Here is a 17419-nt window from a genome sequence, read left to right as displayed (position 1 = left end):
CAGAGCACAGACTTTGATGTGAATTTCAATTATTACATTATCGAATATTGGTCATGTTTTCAGCTCCAATTTTGTCTAACCAGTATTTCATTGGAATATCCACCGAAAAATGTAAGTATTTTAGCCGGATGTAACTACGAGTACCCGGAGTACCTATATGAATTGCTCGTGGTTGTAACATTATAAACTACTTACTTAATACATTTTTATCTCGACAAAAAATTTAAAAATATCACACTTACAACATCTATTCGATCTCAATGGATTAGCGTCGCAAGGCTGTATTGAGATGCACTCCACGGAAGTTCCTGACAATGCAATGTACTAGAAATCTGGTCTGAATTAAATTAACTTGCCCTGACAAAGACTTGTCTGTGTGGTGCCGTCTAGCGTCTGTTTGAACACTAACCACAAGCTAGCTTAGACTTGTTACTATAGAGGTCGATGAAGCCGCCCCTTTACATACTAAAGGCTTTGTGCACAAAACGAACTACCTATTTAATTACTGGTAATAGTTACGAGTGTTTGTTTTACAAGCGGGTAAAGTTGTTGTTTAACCCCTTGTGGCAGGTATATACCCGAGCAAGCGAAAGATCTTAAAAATTGTACTACCAGCGTAGGTTCGAATAATTGAATTTTGAGCGTTGCGAAGAGTTTCAAGGCATGGCATAAACAAACTTTGCGTCCGAGCGAAACAAAACATTTCATCACACCAACGCGAGGAAAATGTACTAAGTGTAATCATTAATATCATTATAAATCAATTTGAAATGAATGTTTTACTTGAGTACTTTTTTAAAAGTCAATTACACCAGCCAACATGGGTACACAACTCAAGATATGCATCAGATACCTAACTTTGCCACTTTTGTGGTTAAAAGCATGTTTTTCATCAGTTTTTAAGATATAAAGAGAACCTTTATGAGCTAGTGTGGTAAAAATGTATTTGTGGCATTGGAGACATCCTATTCTTTATTAATTGACTTCAAGATTTGAATCTAGGTGGTTCCCCGATTTCTCCAAATCGGCTGGGCCAACTTAAAACATTTTTTTTTTGCTTTAAGTACCTACCTAGTTGTCAACGCGTCCACCGCGGCAACCGTTTAAGAAGTCGAAACGGTTTATTTACATGATTCGAATCTTTTAAGGCACACTACCAGAACCTAGGCCTCTTTTACCTACTTAGACATTTTAAATGTAGACTTTCTTAAAACGCGATTTGCGAGTATAAGTTATTTAGATTCATAAAGATCGAGAACGGTCTCAATTTTTATGAATCCAAAGTACTTATACTCGCAAATTAAAGCTGGTACGGACCAGCTCTAAACATTTTTGTTTCTGCAGACGTACCTATAAAAGATCTGGCGCTAGGCGATAACATCCACAACGCTGCGGTCGATCGAGCAATGCGTGAACCGTGAAAGCCTATCAACGCCGAAATTGCCTTATTTCGTAGGTCGGTCGCGTGTGCCCGTGGTATGATAACACGCCTAATCAATTAAAGCCTTACCTACCTACCTGAGCACCTCGATATTACTCCATTGAAAAGGTTTTATTATATTTTGCAGATACATACAATATTTACATAGCGTCCTGTGTATTCGAAGGTAAAAACCGAAGGTTGTTTTACTTACAATTAATTAGGTACTAAGCTAATGGCGCAAATAAGTGACTCCATTAATTTACCGCTTTGCTCCACGTCCATACTGCGGAAATAGGCCTCGAGCGGCCTCCGCGCCGACATGATGAGGTTGTGCAGCTCGCGCATCGCCGAGGACTCGACGAGGCCGACGCGTTGCCGGAACGTGAGCCGTCTCGTGCGAGACACTGCCGCCGTGTACTGGACGAACTGCCGCTCCAGCGAGTTACCGCATAGCTTCAAATATGCACCCTTGTTGGAGCCCAACTCGTAGTAGTTGGATGCGGAGAAAATTGTGATGACCTGTCGACAAACGTACAGTAGGAGTTGATTGCATTGAATAGAAGTGATAGTACGTATTATTGTACACTTCCTGAGCGGATGTCATACGATGTTGATATCTACATAGAATTCGGATCGGAATATAGGTACTGGGATTACAGGGAAATTAAATTAAGGTTGGTTATACTCCGTTCCTTCATATTTTAAATATTATTTTACGTGATGCTTTCATAAGCAATATGTGTAATTATTATGTTTAAATAAAAATATTCAATAGGTACCTATAGCCATTCGCCGCCATCAGTACACATCAGTACATTTCGTGCCCCACACGCCTCGACTTGATATATGTTAACGGGTTTATAACACTTTAAACTCTCGCGTTTTGTACACATATTTAATTACACAAACGGGTCTACCGCGATATACTTTCATTGTTTTTACCTTTAATTCCGACGTTTCAGCTGAGTTGCACCAGCTGTGGTCACGGAAAGACTGACGTCCCAACAAATGTCAACGGAGATATTAATAAAACAACACTAAACTACCCGAAATTAGTTTATAAAAATGTTCGGGGTAGACAAAGAAATTGCAGCTACCCGTTAAAGTGTTGTTTTATTAATGTGAAAAACAATGAAAGTATATCGCGGTAGACCCGTTTGTGTAATTAAATATGTTAACGGGTTGTCTACGTGCAATTTTTGACATGGCGTTGATGATATTTTATTACTTCATTCACGTGGCGGCGAAAAGGTTAAATAGATTATATGTTGTTTGATGCATCACTTCATTCACAGTCTCAGACCCGGTAGGCTGTGATCATAGCACTCTATTCGTACTGTACGTCCTGTGTCATAACATTTTCGCCTGAATCCACTTGAACTTGTAGGTATGCAAAGTGCGACTGGCAGGATTCCTTGACTACGGAACTCTAAAAAGTGATAGAAAATCAGGACACATAATGATAATTAATGATGACGTCAAAAACAGACAAGATAAAAACTTTTTACAAAAAAAATTAAACCGACTTCAAAAAGGATGAAATAAAATATTATCCTTTTTTATGTCTATGCGTTACCAACTGATATGTTTGAAGTCGGTGCCAAGCCAAATTTTGAAACATACCATGACTTTGGTGCGATTCGATAAGGATTTACCTACGTTGGATTGCCTTACACGACGACAATGAACGTACTTTCTGTAGGTACAGTCGACGTTAAAAATATGTTTACACTTTTCGCCTTATTACAAAGGAGTAAGGTGCAAAAGTGTAAACATATAATTGACGTCGACTGGACCTAAGAACACACCTCAGAACACACGATCAAACCTTCTTGGCGCAGTCCGTACCATGTTTGTCGGCACATTAGTGTAAATATAAATGCATTTTTTTGCCGTCGTATTTTTTAAAGAGCATTTCTTACTAATGCTCGAACAGTCTATAGCACGCAAGTGTGGGATTGGGACTGAGTTATTTCCCGTCCCTTATCCAGAGGACTACATTTGAAAATATAAAACAATTCAAGGAATTTACCTTCTTGCCAAATTTCACCTAAAGCGGTTCAGTTGTTTAGCCATGAAAAGGCGACAAAGAGGCAGACAGAATTCTTTACACATTTATAATAGTTATTAGTACAGTTCTAATGGGATTTATAGCCATAAAGCTGATTATTTTTGTCTGATATTGTTACTACTTGGCTTGGCACCGACTTCAAACATATCAGTTGGTAACGCATAGACATAAAAAAGGATAATATTTTATTTCATCCTTTTTGAAGTCGGTTTAATTTTTTTTGTAAAAAGTTTTTATTTTACCATTTTTAGTTTTAACGCATTGTTAAGAGCGCGACGCATGAATGAAAAACAAGATCATGTTTAACACTAAATTCGTGTTCCTATTACTTTAGTAAATATGTAATCAGGAATTTTCTCGAGTCCGTCTGGGAAATTATAATTCCTGTCAACTAAATCCATCCGCCCCCCGATCACTCAACCTCACAGCACATCAACCCCTGATCCAGTAACCCCTCGATCCTGAATCAGCAACCCTTCAACCGCCATTCCCCGACCCCTTAATCCTTGACCCCTTAACACCTAACCCTAACCCCCGATCAGTAGCCTTACCAGCTTACCACGAGTTTGACATTGATATATTCGCTAGCATGTGTGTAACTTACTTCCTATGAATCTCGCTCGTACTAACCTTAGTGTGAGCGAGATGCATAAAAAGTTACATTTAGATGCATAAGACGTTAGCGAATATGTCAATGTGAAACTTGTGGTAAGGCTACAGTTGCAGTACATCAAATTGGTGGTTTTCGGAAGCAAATGCTCTAGTTACTTTAGAAAACCCCGAAATTACTTAACACGTGCCTTTAAAAATTGAGGAGTTCCCTCAATTCCTCGTGGATTCCATCATCAGACCAGAACCAAAAATAATACGGAAACACCTTGGAGGTATGCTCGAGTTGCTTAAGAAAAAACCCAAACCACCATGCATGTGCCTTTAAAAATTGAGGAGTTCCCTCAATTCCTCATGGATCCCATCATCAGAACAGAACCAAATTAAAATAAGACCAACTCGGAGGTAGCTCCTTTCAAACAAAAAAGAATTACTCAAATCGGACTACGGATGTCGGAGTAATCGGTGAACGTACATAGAAAAAAAAAATAGCCACAACCGAATACAGAACCTCCTCCTTCTATGAAATTGAAGTCGGTTAAAAATAAGGACACAATGAAAATGAATTATGGTGCCTCGCGGTATAAACTGGGTTAGTCCTAAATAAATAACCCATTAGACGGCTTACAAGACGACGCGCGCACGTTTCCATTTCTAAAAACATGTCTTACCATTCCCTATAGTTCGTTTTTCTTAGCATTTAGAAAAAGACTACGCGATCTTGACGTGTCTTTTAATTGAAAAACGCTTTTTTTAAATCAGTAACTATTACTTATGAAAGCAAAAGAATGTAAATAATCATATACATGATTCATAATTGTTACATATTTGCCGTGACTTATTTTTCAAAAGTGTTTTTCAATAAAAAGACACGCCAAGATTGTTTACCTTTTTTCTAATGATAAAAAAAACGAACTATAACTGTTACTCAATCTATCAATCAATGTAATTAATAGTAACAGTAATGCAACTGCAGCTGTCCTTAATGGTTGCATTGTGATTGCGACTGCAGCGTCTGCAGCAGTATTACTATCGCAGCGTTAATGCAGCAGCGGACATATTATTAATCTCATTGTACAATGAGTGACAGACTGAACGTTCTAACCGCGACAGCAAAGCACCAACGACAGCAACGCAATTCATCAAGCAAATTGAACGCATACCGTCCGTTTCCTGTTGCTGCAACACGATAATTAGAAACAACGACTCGTCTGAATTGTTGACGCGTAAACTGACGGTTAGGTAGTGAGATGCGATTAATTGCAGGAGTTACGGCGTGATACAAGTACCTACCTATAGGCACCTATATTGGCGACTTTTCGTTGTATGTACCTACCTATGCGTCATAATGCGGAGGCTATTAAATTAGTGGCTTTGTGAGCTATAGTCCTCACGAGGAGGATATGCCCAACATTATAAAATATGGGCCTTCCCTTACGGTTGGAATTATTCCAAAGAAAATGAAAGTTACATAGCGTACTTTCTCAGGCTATACTTACATCGCTAGCAAAGCACCCGCCTACGACGAACAAGTATTAGTGTGACTGGAATCCGTAGGTAACAATGGGTATTCAGAGGTCACACTATAATGGCAAGTCAGAAGCGAATGCTCGGACATCGATTAGAATTATCCCGCTGAAAGGCTTCCCGGAGATTGTAGAACCTCTTGAAAATAACAAGGTTATCTGTATTACTTACGTCGCTTATTACATAAAGATAAGTACTCAAGATAATAATAATTGGTTCATGTTTAGCATCTCGTTAGTGTAGTATTACTGATTCGTTATGTTTTTTTCACATCACAAAGGCGGCAAACAAGATTGCGGCCCGCCTGATGCTAAGCAGTCACCGCAGCCTATAGCCACCTGCAACTACAGTAGATTACACGCGCTTTTCCGAATCTACCAAATTTAAATGATTCATCCTTGGGAGCACTGGAAACCTTACTCTACAAGAATACGCCACTACAATACTTTTCGATTAAATTTTCTGTTTTGGCTACCCAAAGATAGTCTGGAAGAGATTTGTATTTAGCGATAAGACCGCCTGTTGTCTGCCTCTGTCATTAATAAATTATTTTTCTTTAAATTGCATCATTTACTGAGATGTACCAATAAAGAGTACCTATTCTATCTATTTCTTTACAACACAACATATTTACAGAATTAATAGCAGTACTAGGGACTTAACGGCCCGATTCGAACTTTAAAATACATCAAATATTACGTCTAGATACGATATGGATTAGATCTGTCAGTGTCAAAAGTGACGTTTCTTCAAACAAAAATGTTACACAAGGATTTCTGAAAATAAACATACGGCCCGATTCGAACTTTAAGATACGTCAAATATTACGTCTAGATACGATATGGATTAGATATGTCAGTGTCAAAAGTGACGTTTCTTCAAACAAAAAAAATCGAATCGGGCCGTAAGTGTATTTTCAGGAAACCTTGTGTCATAAAAGGAATTATAATAATTTGACAAAACTTACGCCCAGCTTGCACTCGTGGCTGCGTATCAGGAAGCTGAGTTTGTTCCGCTGCAGGAACGAGGTGGTCACGTCGGAGCCGAAGTACGTGCCCGCGCCGCGCAGCGCGTTCGCCACGCAGCCCCCCACGGCCTGGGGGTCTGACCAGAGGATGTCGAATACCTGGGAAATTTGATTAAACTTACGTTTCCGTTATGCAGTATCTCGTACCCGCCCGGCTTGCACTCGTGGCTGCGTATCAGGAAGCTGACTTTGTTCCGCTGCAGGAACGAGGTGGTCACGTCGGGGCCGAAGTACGTGCCCGCGCCGCGCAGCGCGTTCGCCACGCAGCCGCCCACGGCCTGGGCTTTGGCCAGAGCCAAAGGATGTCGAATACCTGGGAAATTTAATTAAACTTACGTTTCCGTTATGCAGTATCTCGTACCCGCCCGGCTTGCACTCGTGGCTGCGTATCAGGAAGCTGAGTTTGTTCCGCTGCAGGAACGAGGTGGTGACGTCGGGGCCGAAGTACGTGCCCGCGCCGCGCAGAGTGTTCGCCACGCAGCCGCCCACGGCCTGCGGGTCTGACCAGAGGATGTCGAATACCTGGGAAATTTGATTAAACTTACGTTTCCATTATGCAGTATCTCGTACCCGCCCGGCTTGCACTCGTGGCTGCGTATCAGGAAGCTGAGTTTGTTCCTCTGCAGGAACGAGGTGGTCACGTCGGGGCCGAAGTACGTGCCCGCGCCGCGTAACGCGTTCGCCACGCAGCCGCCCACGGCCTGGGGGTCTGACCAGAGGATGTCGAACACCTGGGAAATTTATCACGTTATCAATCGGTATTTTTAAATAACATTTTTAATACATTTGGAAACTTTTTGTAGTCATATACTAGAGATCTATTTGAATCAATAAACCACGTATAACAGAATTGGTTTCGTACCTCCATACGATAGGTACAGTCACCTGCAATAATATGTTACATAACGAAGGCCGCAAAAATATCTGACGCGATCTTATTAGTAGAGCCATATTAAGAGCGTGTCACATATTTTAGCGGCCTTGAAGAGTAACATATTATTGCAGGTGACGAATTCACAAAAACACTTATCGCGTAGAAGTTCCATTCTGATCTTCATGAGCAATAGCACTGTTTAAATGTAAATGCTTGTTTTTAGATTACGAAAGAAGACATATCGCGAAACGTGAAATACATTATGTCATTGAGGTGTTCCGCGTCTTGGTCTTCATCAGCGGTTCCACTTCATGATGAAAAGATTTGAGGAGTTCCCTCGATTCCTCATGAATGCCATCATCAGGACTAGATTTTGATAAAAATGGTACAATTTTTTTATTATTATTGAAATTATAAAACGTGACCTTAGCCATTGGACAAACCCTGAAATCCCACGTAGGGTTACTTCTCAAAAATGCTCTAACGGTAATATTTTTTTTAATTAGAACAAAAGATAAAAAAATAAATTATCAAACTAAAGTTATTTCCAATAATCGACAACAAAAAGAAACATACTGTATCAATCATTGGCAGTGCTTTTGACAATTTGTTTGAAAATGTGCGGCAATGATGACATTTGTCACAAGTCAGAATCTTAGTAATGTCATAAATAAAAAAGATAATCAAAACGGTCGAAGAAGGTTTCATACTATTTATTACCTCAGGAGCTACTAACACATACAAGTTGCTCAAAAGTAAAAAAAAATCGTAATTTGTTAATTTCTTCGTAACCGCTACACCGATTGTTATGATACTTTGTAAACTGGTTCTAAATACCCTTATGCATATGTATTTTTCGGCTTTGTCCAATGGCTAGGGACATCCTGTATACTGTGTAACCATTTGAGAAACTCCTCCTTTTGGAATTATGAATTCGGTTAAAATAAGTAAAGCTTCCAGACTATTATAACACTACATATATTTAATTACAATAACGTTATTTATACACCTATGTTTTTTGAATGAATGAAGCCAATTTAAAAACAATTATAAAAATAGTTAATGAATATCAAATAATACTAGTATTATCGCCAAACTAACTGCCCCATCGTAAAATGTTTTGCTTAGGAAGAAAATTATCGTATACAAATATTACAAATCAAGGAAGGCAAAAAGAGTGAATCTGATAAATTATCGCTGACTAAGGCTATTCATCAGCGCCTATTCGAAGGAAAATTGTATTTTTGGGCCGAGGAGGTGTAGTAATTTTCCCCAGAACGCATAGCAGCCCTAACAGCCATTTAAAACTCATTCAATTGTTTACTGTATTCTCGCGCAACAAATGCTAAATTCGTGCTGGTTTTCAAAGGCCGTTACGTCTGTTGTGCGTGTCGGGCAGTAATGTAATTAATGGGGGCAAGGAAAAATGCTCCTTGCCTGTTAGTGAGCCTTACCTACTCTCTATTGAATCGTTCATTTGAACCTTAAATAGGTGCGTGGTTCAATGGGACGGAGTAGTTCAAAGAAAGATTAATTCTTTATGGCAAGCTGTACTGACCATTCACACTATCCCGTAGGGCAAATCGTATCGGCACAAAGCCGATACGATCCCGGGGCAAGAGAAATGTACGAAACTTGTAACCTACAGTAAATTTGTAAAAGTAATATCTTCGAGCGAAGCTGCGTCGGAACGTAGAAAATAACGATAAGAAAATAAATTCGTTATAAACCCGGTTTTTAATATGTTTTAAGTTTAATCAGGGATAATTTGAAATGATGAGTAAAATATAGATAACCTAATGTTAAATAGAATCCAGTTGAATAAACCGCATTAATAATGAATTCTCAAACCACATTTAACATTCAACCATTCGAATTAAAAGCTAGTTTTACTGCATAACACGATATAGCAGCGCCGAAGCATAATTAATGAAACGAGAATAATTACCACTATAATCATGTATTTGACTCGAGAATTTGATATAAAATATTGCTGCTATATTGCTTCTTGGCGACGTTGACGATGTTATGGTTACGCTGTCAAATTAATGTTTCTAAATGTTTGTATATTTTTTTTTACAGTTCGGCCCAGAAATCCATTTCCAAATTGTGATGCGGTTGCGTTTCTCCAAATATACAAGGAAATGAGGGTAAATATTAAACGGCGGAACCGTCATTTATCGGTGCTTAAATCACTACTATAACCGGAATGTCACATCACTAGAGGGGTCGTCCATCTTAGATCGGTTTTGCGCGAGAACGGCGTCGTATATTATTTTCAGACCTATACTTTCATATTTGTGATTCCCTAATAAATATTGTTATAAGTGGTGCTCTGGTGTTTTTACTCTTACAATATTCAATTACTTATCTAAGCACAAAGCATCGCTCAAATCGAACCTTCACATACAAAACGTCAAAAACAATTTCCCTTCTTACCTAATTATTTTTTTACAGTTTAAGGCACAAGTTATATTGCCATGTTCATTCAATATAGTCGTGCAATAGAAAATAATAATTGTGCAATAATAAGCTGTGTGTAAAGACTATACAACATAATTATATAATAAAATATAAAATATTATAAATGTTGTGTGTGTTGTGTCTTTGATTTTAATTCGCACAATCATACACGACAGTCTCTATCTCACTATATCCTATAGCTTGAATTGAAAGCTGACCAGCAGGCGTATTATGGATGGTTTTAAAACCATAAAACAACTGATAAAATAACTGTCACTTTTTAACCGCGGGCTATAAAGTGACAAACACCGTTTTATCACGCTGTCACGTAGACAAGAACAACCATCGTCCGTACAGCACGGATATCATCATGGTCGCATTTTTATCACCTGTCATGTCATCCGTCACTTTCGCACTTTCATACTTGTTAGAACGTAACAGGCATGGTGACAGATGATAAAAAGGCGACCATCTTAGCCCTACGGGTCATGTAGACGCGGCTATAATAATTGGCTATATTTGCATTGATTTTTCTTAGTAGGTAGATACATGTTTATAAAGGTTAAATACAATACGGTAATAAACTTTCCGTCCGCTAAAACAGTACAATAATGATTTAAGATTTTTTTAGTTTGGCCGTACTTATACTACTTTTGCAACAATAAGCTGAACAATTCTGAGCATATCGGAGAAAAGTAATTTCCTTGTGACCACGGTCACATTGCAGTTGCTGTCAAAGGCAGGAATTTTCAATTCCACCATGGGTAAGGGAAAAAGGGAGGCCGGCAGGTCTAACCGAACTTTAAAAGCCCCAACATGGTTTGTTATTGAATACGGTATGACTTTGAAACGATTTGCACAGTACATGTCGCTCGTGGTTACTAAAGAGAGCGAAGTTCGTGTACCTAACATTAATAAAAAATCAAGTTGAGATATATAAAACGTGAAAATATCGCATAGGTATTTATAGGTATTTATGTATAGAGCTTTACCCCAGGGCGAACCAGCATTGCCAACTTTGAACTCAAGATTTCCTAGTAACAAACTAGTATATTTAAGCTCTGTATACAAATTAAGCAGCCACACCAAATTGGAAACAATTTTCTTAAAATTAAATTTCATCTGTGTGTTTTTTATCGTGGCAGTAGACAGGGGATTAATAAAATTAAATGTTTATTTTTAGCTTAGTACTTATAACGTCAAAATGGCTAAACACGACATAAATAAGTGTTAGTAGTCAGCAGCAGAATTTGCTAAGCGGGCGAGGTGTTCAAAATTACCCACTTACTTCATTAATAATTATTTATAACAAGTAGCTTTAACAGGTACTATAAGCACCTACCCGTAAGCTTGACCTATTTAGGGGTTGGAATTGTATGCTAAGGCAAACACGAGCGATATATACTAAGTACGAGCGCCTCATTTATTGATTTTTAACTTAATTTACAAGTACCTAATTTTTTATTTAGAACTTGACGATCATTATAATATTTTTCACCACACCAGCTAGGAAAGGCTTACTTTGCACTTCAAAAACTGATAGCAAAGTAGCATTTTATTCACATGTGAGGCAAAGTAATCAAATGCAAATTTTGAGTTGTTTTCTTATGTTTGCAGGTAGAATTGACATTTAAATGATGATTTTGGATGATAAATATTTAATAACATTCATTTGGATTTGATTTGGTTTGATTTTGTTTGATATTTTACATTTAATATTTGCGTCGGGTTGGTGTGGTGAAAAATTTTGTGTTTCACTCGGGGGCAAATTTTGTTTAACCTCGTGCTTTGAAACCTTCGCAACGCTCAAGATTCCTTTTTTTTTAATTTTGGGGTCTTTCGCTTGCTCGGGTATCAATATTAGCACGAGCGGTTAAACAACAACTTTGCCCCCTTGTAAAACAAATAACTATTTCAAACTCGAAGGGTAGGATGACACCTGACATCTCCATATAATTTATAAGTAACTTAAAAGCGCCAAATCTTGCAAAATTGTATAGAAATGACAGGTGTCATCCTACCCTTCGAGTTTGAAAAATATTATAGGAGAAACTCGTACTTGGTTATTCCCATCGCACTTGGTTTGTTTTGATATGAATGGATAAAATTGTTGATTTATTAACAAGCTTTTATTAGGTCGACCTGGGGCCTATTTCTCGTACGTTACAAGTCTTGTAATACAAGTGTGTATCTATGGTAACGCTTGTATTTCAATATTTTTTACAAGTTTCCGTTTCACGTAAATGTATAATTGTTACAAGAGCGGGGATAAAAGAGTTTTCACAAGTGTTGTTGTTTCACAAGTTGACAAACACTAGTAGATATTATATACTAAAATAGTAATTTCATTTCTCAAAAGCTGTACTTTATACTTGTAGCTTGTGACTTATCGCGAAATAATGAGGAGTCTCTATAAACTGCTAATATGCGTTTTTAGTAAAAATCGATTAATAAATAAATGAAGATATTGCATTTTTAAGATCTCAAACGTGTAAGTTTTGAATGCACTTCGTTAAAAACAGTAATATATATTATTTAAATTTAGCTTTTATTCTCCAAAAAAAACAGTAAAGTCATCCTATGAAATTATTATAATTGGGAAAGAACCAGTAAATGGCTTTGGGCCTAAATTGTATAACCGTGTTCCAACCGATATTAAAAACTCCACTAGTGAGGCAATTTTCACAAAAAAATTAAAGAGCTTGCTCAGTGAACTTGCATGTTATAATGTCAATGAATTTATACTATGAGAATGTTCCGAATGTTAGTTAATTAATATGATACCTATGTACCTAATCCAATATGTAAATTATGTACCTGCCTAAATGTATGACGTGTAATAACATTGTATCTGTATTACCAATAAATAATATGAATATGAATAATATGAATATGAATAACATAATAATTTTGTAACGAATTCATCCGTATTATAAAAAAAAACTGACCCACCCTGAAGCATGTAAACATTCATAGAGTGACTGACGAAACTGAGTTTGATTTTACACTTGTAATTGATAATTTTGAGAAACGCTTTTCATTACTACTTGTATTATCATACGCTTGTATATTCCGAAAACACAAGTCAGCCATTTTATTTTCCTCTTATTAAGATTATGATGCATAACAGTGACATTGACATTAAGATGACATTTATAATGGCCATTGCATTTCCTTTTTGCATAGTAAACAAACCTATTTTCTAACTTTAGACAGCCGCCTTGTAGCACTTGTAGTAATCATTCCTACGAGAAACAGAATTAAAACACACTTGTACAATGAAATTTTAAATGTAAGCTTGTAGACTTGTGAACTTGTAACGTACGAGAAATAGGCCCCTGTATGTAACTAACTGTAATGGAATCTAAGGTAACTAATTTAACCATCTTCCAAGGATCGTAGCGTCATGAAAATTGGCAGCTGTATGTAGTTCTGATGACAATACAATAATATGGTACTGTCGAACTGATCTGATGATGGAGACAGGAGGTGGCCATAGGAACTCTGTGATGAAACAACGCAACCTAATTGTGTTAGGGGTTTTTAGAATTGTCTCGATCAGTATTAGTTTTCTGTCGTAAGAAAAGTACAGTCAGCGATAAAAGCTTGTACCAAAGATGAAATTTTGGCCAAAAACTTCTTACACTGTAAGTTATAATTTTATTGATTGTTAAGTATAATTATTAATAATGACGATCATAATAGTCATAATATAAATTCATGTAGATTAGTTTAGCATTATGTAATTTATATTGTAATTTTATATGTATTGATGAGAATGAATATCTAAATCTATCATACTTGGTATACTCCGAAATCTAATCAAAAGCTTAAAAGCTTTTGGCGTAGAGAGCACTTGAATGTTATATTATGTTCATAAGCGAGAGATATCCAAATAACAGTTCTATATGCAAATGTAGAGCAGGGTTGGGAAGCCATTTGTTCTGAGACAGGTCAGGTGGGGCGGGTGGTTTAGGGCCCGATTCGGATTTTGAAATAGACATCTGTTAGATATCTTTTAGACATCACCAAGATACGATAACGATATGTTTAAGATCTAACCTGTCAAATATGACATTTGCGCGATTCTGGAGATACTCTTGAACGATTTCCTCGGGATATGACTTAGAGATCCAATTCACATATAATAGATATCTTACGTAACGCTATCTAACGTAAAAGTGACATTGGTTGCCCGAATTGCTCTGCAAAAGAGAACTAGTTGATATCTAAACTATAACGTATCTAGAATGGATCTAGTACGTGTCGTCTCTTGTGAATAAATCTTGAAGTTCGAATACGGCAGTACGTCGCGAGTGTCATTTCAATTCCTTATTGAATGGAGCCGAATAGATAGAATAGATTGCTCAGACGAAACAGAAATGTGGGCTCACCGAATAAACATAGTTGTTACGGTTATCGAGGACACAGTTATAGTCGTACGTAGGGTTTGCACGACGGATCCGAAATGTATGGGAAGATCCGCGGATCCGGATCCAGATCCGGATAATTTCATACATTTCGGATCCGGATTGCAAACCCTAGTCGTACGGTTTTAAAATGTCGGTATCCACTTGAAACCACCTGCCAATGAATCGCATTGTTATCTTTTTTTAATTACGTGTGCAAAATAAAACAATAACAACAAAAGATTCCATACAGATAACAACTTTACCGCTTAATTACAATAGCAGGTATTCAATACCTATAGGACCTTTTGGAATTTAGAGCCGTGGTCGCCCAGGTGTCTGCGAATGTTTCATGTTTAATTTCCAAAAGGTTCTAGTATTATCGAGTACTTGCTATTGTAATTTAACTCTATCCTTCAAGCGGTAAATATGTTATTTGTTTAGAATCTTTTGTTGTTAGAGTTATTTAGACCAAAAAAGTCTGCAGAGATTTTGACAGCACACGCAGTGCCAGTGTTATATATATGTACGTCATAATTTCATAGAAGTTTGACGTTTAAAATAACACCTGCACTGCGTGTGCTGTCAAAATCTCAGCAGAATTTTGTTGGTTTAACTCTATTGTATTTCATTTTGCACAAGTAATTAGCGGTTTGGTTTAACAAAAGGTAACAATGCTATTCATCGTAAGGTATAGAATGAATTATCTCAGGTGATTTTTTCGGGCTCGGGCCCTAATCTGTTAAACAAAAGGTATTATTTGCTTTATGCAGTGGTTACACTGCTTACTGCTAATAGCCCCGACATAAGTAACGGGCACAAGCCCGTTTAAAAACCAAACTTACCATTCTAATTATATGGTTCAAATTCATGAAACAGCCCATTCGGAGATAACACGTTTTGTTATCTCCAAAACCAAGACCACCCTGATTGTTCTCTGAATTAACTGTCACATGAATTTGAACCTTAATACTATCACAATAGATGCTTTTTAAACGACATTGGTTACTTCGGCACGTGCTGAAGACCGCTCTTGAAAGAAACAAAGGCTTTTGTTTAACGGATTAGGGCCCGAGCCCGAAAAAATCACCTGAGATAATTCATACTATACGTAGTCCCTCAAGTGGATACCGACATTTTAAAACCATCCGGCCTGGTGGATTCGTCTGGATAGCTTATATTTTTACTCTGGTAATTCTACGCCTCAGGTACACCAAGCTTTGCTTAGTTAATGCTCCCTTACTTACGCATGCTGCAGAAAAAGACAGCACACACGGTTTCGTTTCAACTATTGAGTCAACCAGTAAATTGTAGCGTGACAAACAATAGAACCTTTTATTTGGGGTGCTGTATCTATAATACGACTACGGTATATATGTATGTAAACGTAAACTAGGGTACAATTGGAGCGCTCAATACGACTGTGACATTGACGGAGGTACGAGTTTTAAGTAGAGCTCCCGATACACGTGTTACACGCTGACACGGGTACCCGTGTTCTTAAGCCCGCCGGGCTTAAGAACCCGAACTACACGAACCCGCCCGGATTCGGAAACGTTTACACGGGTACCCGTGTACACGGGTACACGGATACACGAAATAACGGATCTTATTTACCCGCCGGTTCGACCCTTCACTCTCGTGTAGCGGAGATTCGTGCTATGAAGACATACGATTGAATATGTGGAAGGTTAGGAAGATTCGATTACCTACTTTGCAGTTTTACTGGATTGATTTGTAATGTCAATAATAGGTAGGTAAGTACAATTTGTTTCAATAATCATAAGATTAAAATTAACAATATCTCAGTAACCGTTGACTTCATTGTTGGTATTTCAGTTTCTTCATTGATGTAGTTTTTTGATAATTAAAGTAAACTTAAATACCACCACCACCATGTTACCATTTGTTGGGACGTCAGTCTTTCCGTGACCACAGCTGGTGCAACTCAGCTGAAACGTCGGAATTAAAGGTAAAAACAATGAAATTATATCGCGGTAGACCCGTTTGTGTAATTAAATATGTGTACAAAACGCGAGAGTTTAAAGTGTTATATAAACCTAAATGATTATTTAATACAAAAGTAGATAGTTATGCTTACTGAAACCAGAGTTGGGCATTATTCGAATCATTTTTAATCTAAATAATTACGGTGAGATTAATATTCGCGAATAAACCATTCGTTTAGAATTTCGAATAAGAAATGAATTATTCGAATAAATTACACGAAGGATTTTTGTAATACACATACACACTCAGATGGCAAATCTGAATAGGTATGCAACTGCAGCGTATTTTAGAGCCAAGGAAAATTTTGGGAAAGGCCCCAACTGACCGTCGCCATCCATGGTGGGGACAAATGGGAATTGTTTATATGCAGCGCCTATTCCCATTTGTTCCCGGCCGGGACAAGTGAGAATACATCCGATATTTGTGTAAAATATTATTATGTAGGGTCTACCCATATGTTCCCCGCGGAGATAAATGGGAATTCACTCATTATTGGTAATTATTAGTAATATGGGAATACACCAATAATGGGTGCATTATTGGTGTATTCCCATTTGTCTCCAATTCACGAGACCTACGCCATGCACGAGGCGGGGACAAATGGGAATGTTTACATGAATTTTGGTGTTCCCATTTGTCCCCGATATTGGCGTTGCCATTTGTCCCCACCTCAAAAGATTTCTATGCAGCGTCTTTTCCCATAAGTTTCTCGCGGGAACAAATGGGAATACACTCTTTATTGGTGTATTCCTATTTGTTCCTGCCCTACGTGACCGCCGCCATACGTGAGGCGGAGACAAATGGGTACGATTTATATGCAGCACATATTCCATCAGTTCCCGACGTAGACAAATGGGAATACATCCGAAAATTGTGTTCCCAATTATCCCCACCCCAATAAGGTGGGGAAAAATGGAAAATATTTTTAAGCAGGGTCTTCACACATGTTCCCCGCGGAGACAAATGGGAATTCGACCATTATTGGTAATGACGGGTGCATTATTTG

At 37.8% G+C, this 17419-nt stretch overlaps 1 protein-coding gene across 4 annotated transcripts in view; it reads right to left on the bottom strand.

The window, feature by feature from the left end:
- LOC134806494 (serine/threonine-protein phosphatase rdgC) overlaps nt 1-17419 on the bottom strand; it is a 128790-nt gene that overhangs the window by 6387 nt on the left and 104984 nt on the right. For 2 of the 4 annotated variants that reach the window (XM_063779769.1, XM_063779767.1), the window contains exons 11-12: nt 6994-7179; nt 1687-1942 (exon numbers count right to left, since the gene is read on the bottom strand). In XM_063779769.1, coding sequence (XP_063635839.1) covers nt 1687-1942; nt 6994-7179 — 442 coding nt within the window. Of the gene's footprint in view, nt 1-1686; nt 1943-6993; nt 7180-7202; nt 7389-17419 lie in introns of all 4 variants that reach the window. The other 2 variants (XM_063779768.1, XM_063779766.1) reach the window with 1 other exon arrangement.

The sequence above is a fragment of the Cydia splendana genome, chromosome 3, assembly GCF_910591565.1.
Source record: "Cydia splendana chromosome 3, ilCydSple1.2, whole genome shotgun sequence".
Lineage (NCBI taxonomy): Eukaryota > Metazoa > Arthropoda > Insecta > Lepidoptera > Tortricidae > Cydia > Cydia splendana.
The sequence above is the reverse complement of the archived record's forward strand: the minus strand, read 5'-3'. Positions and strand labels throughout refer to the sequence as shown.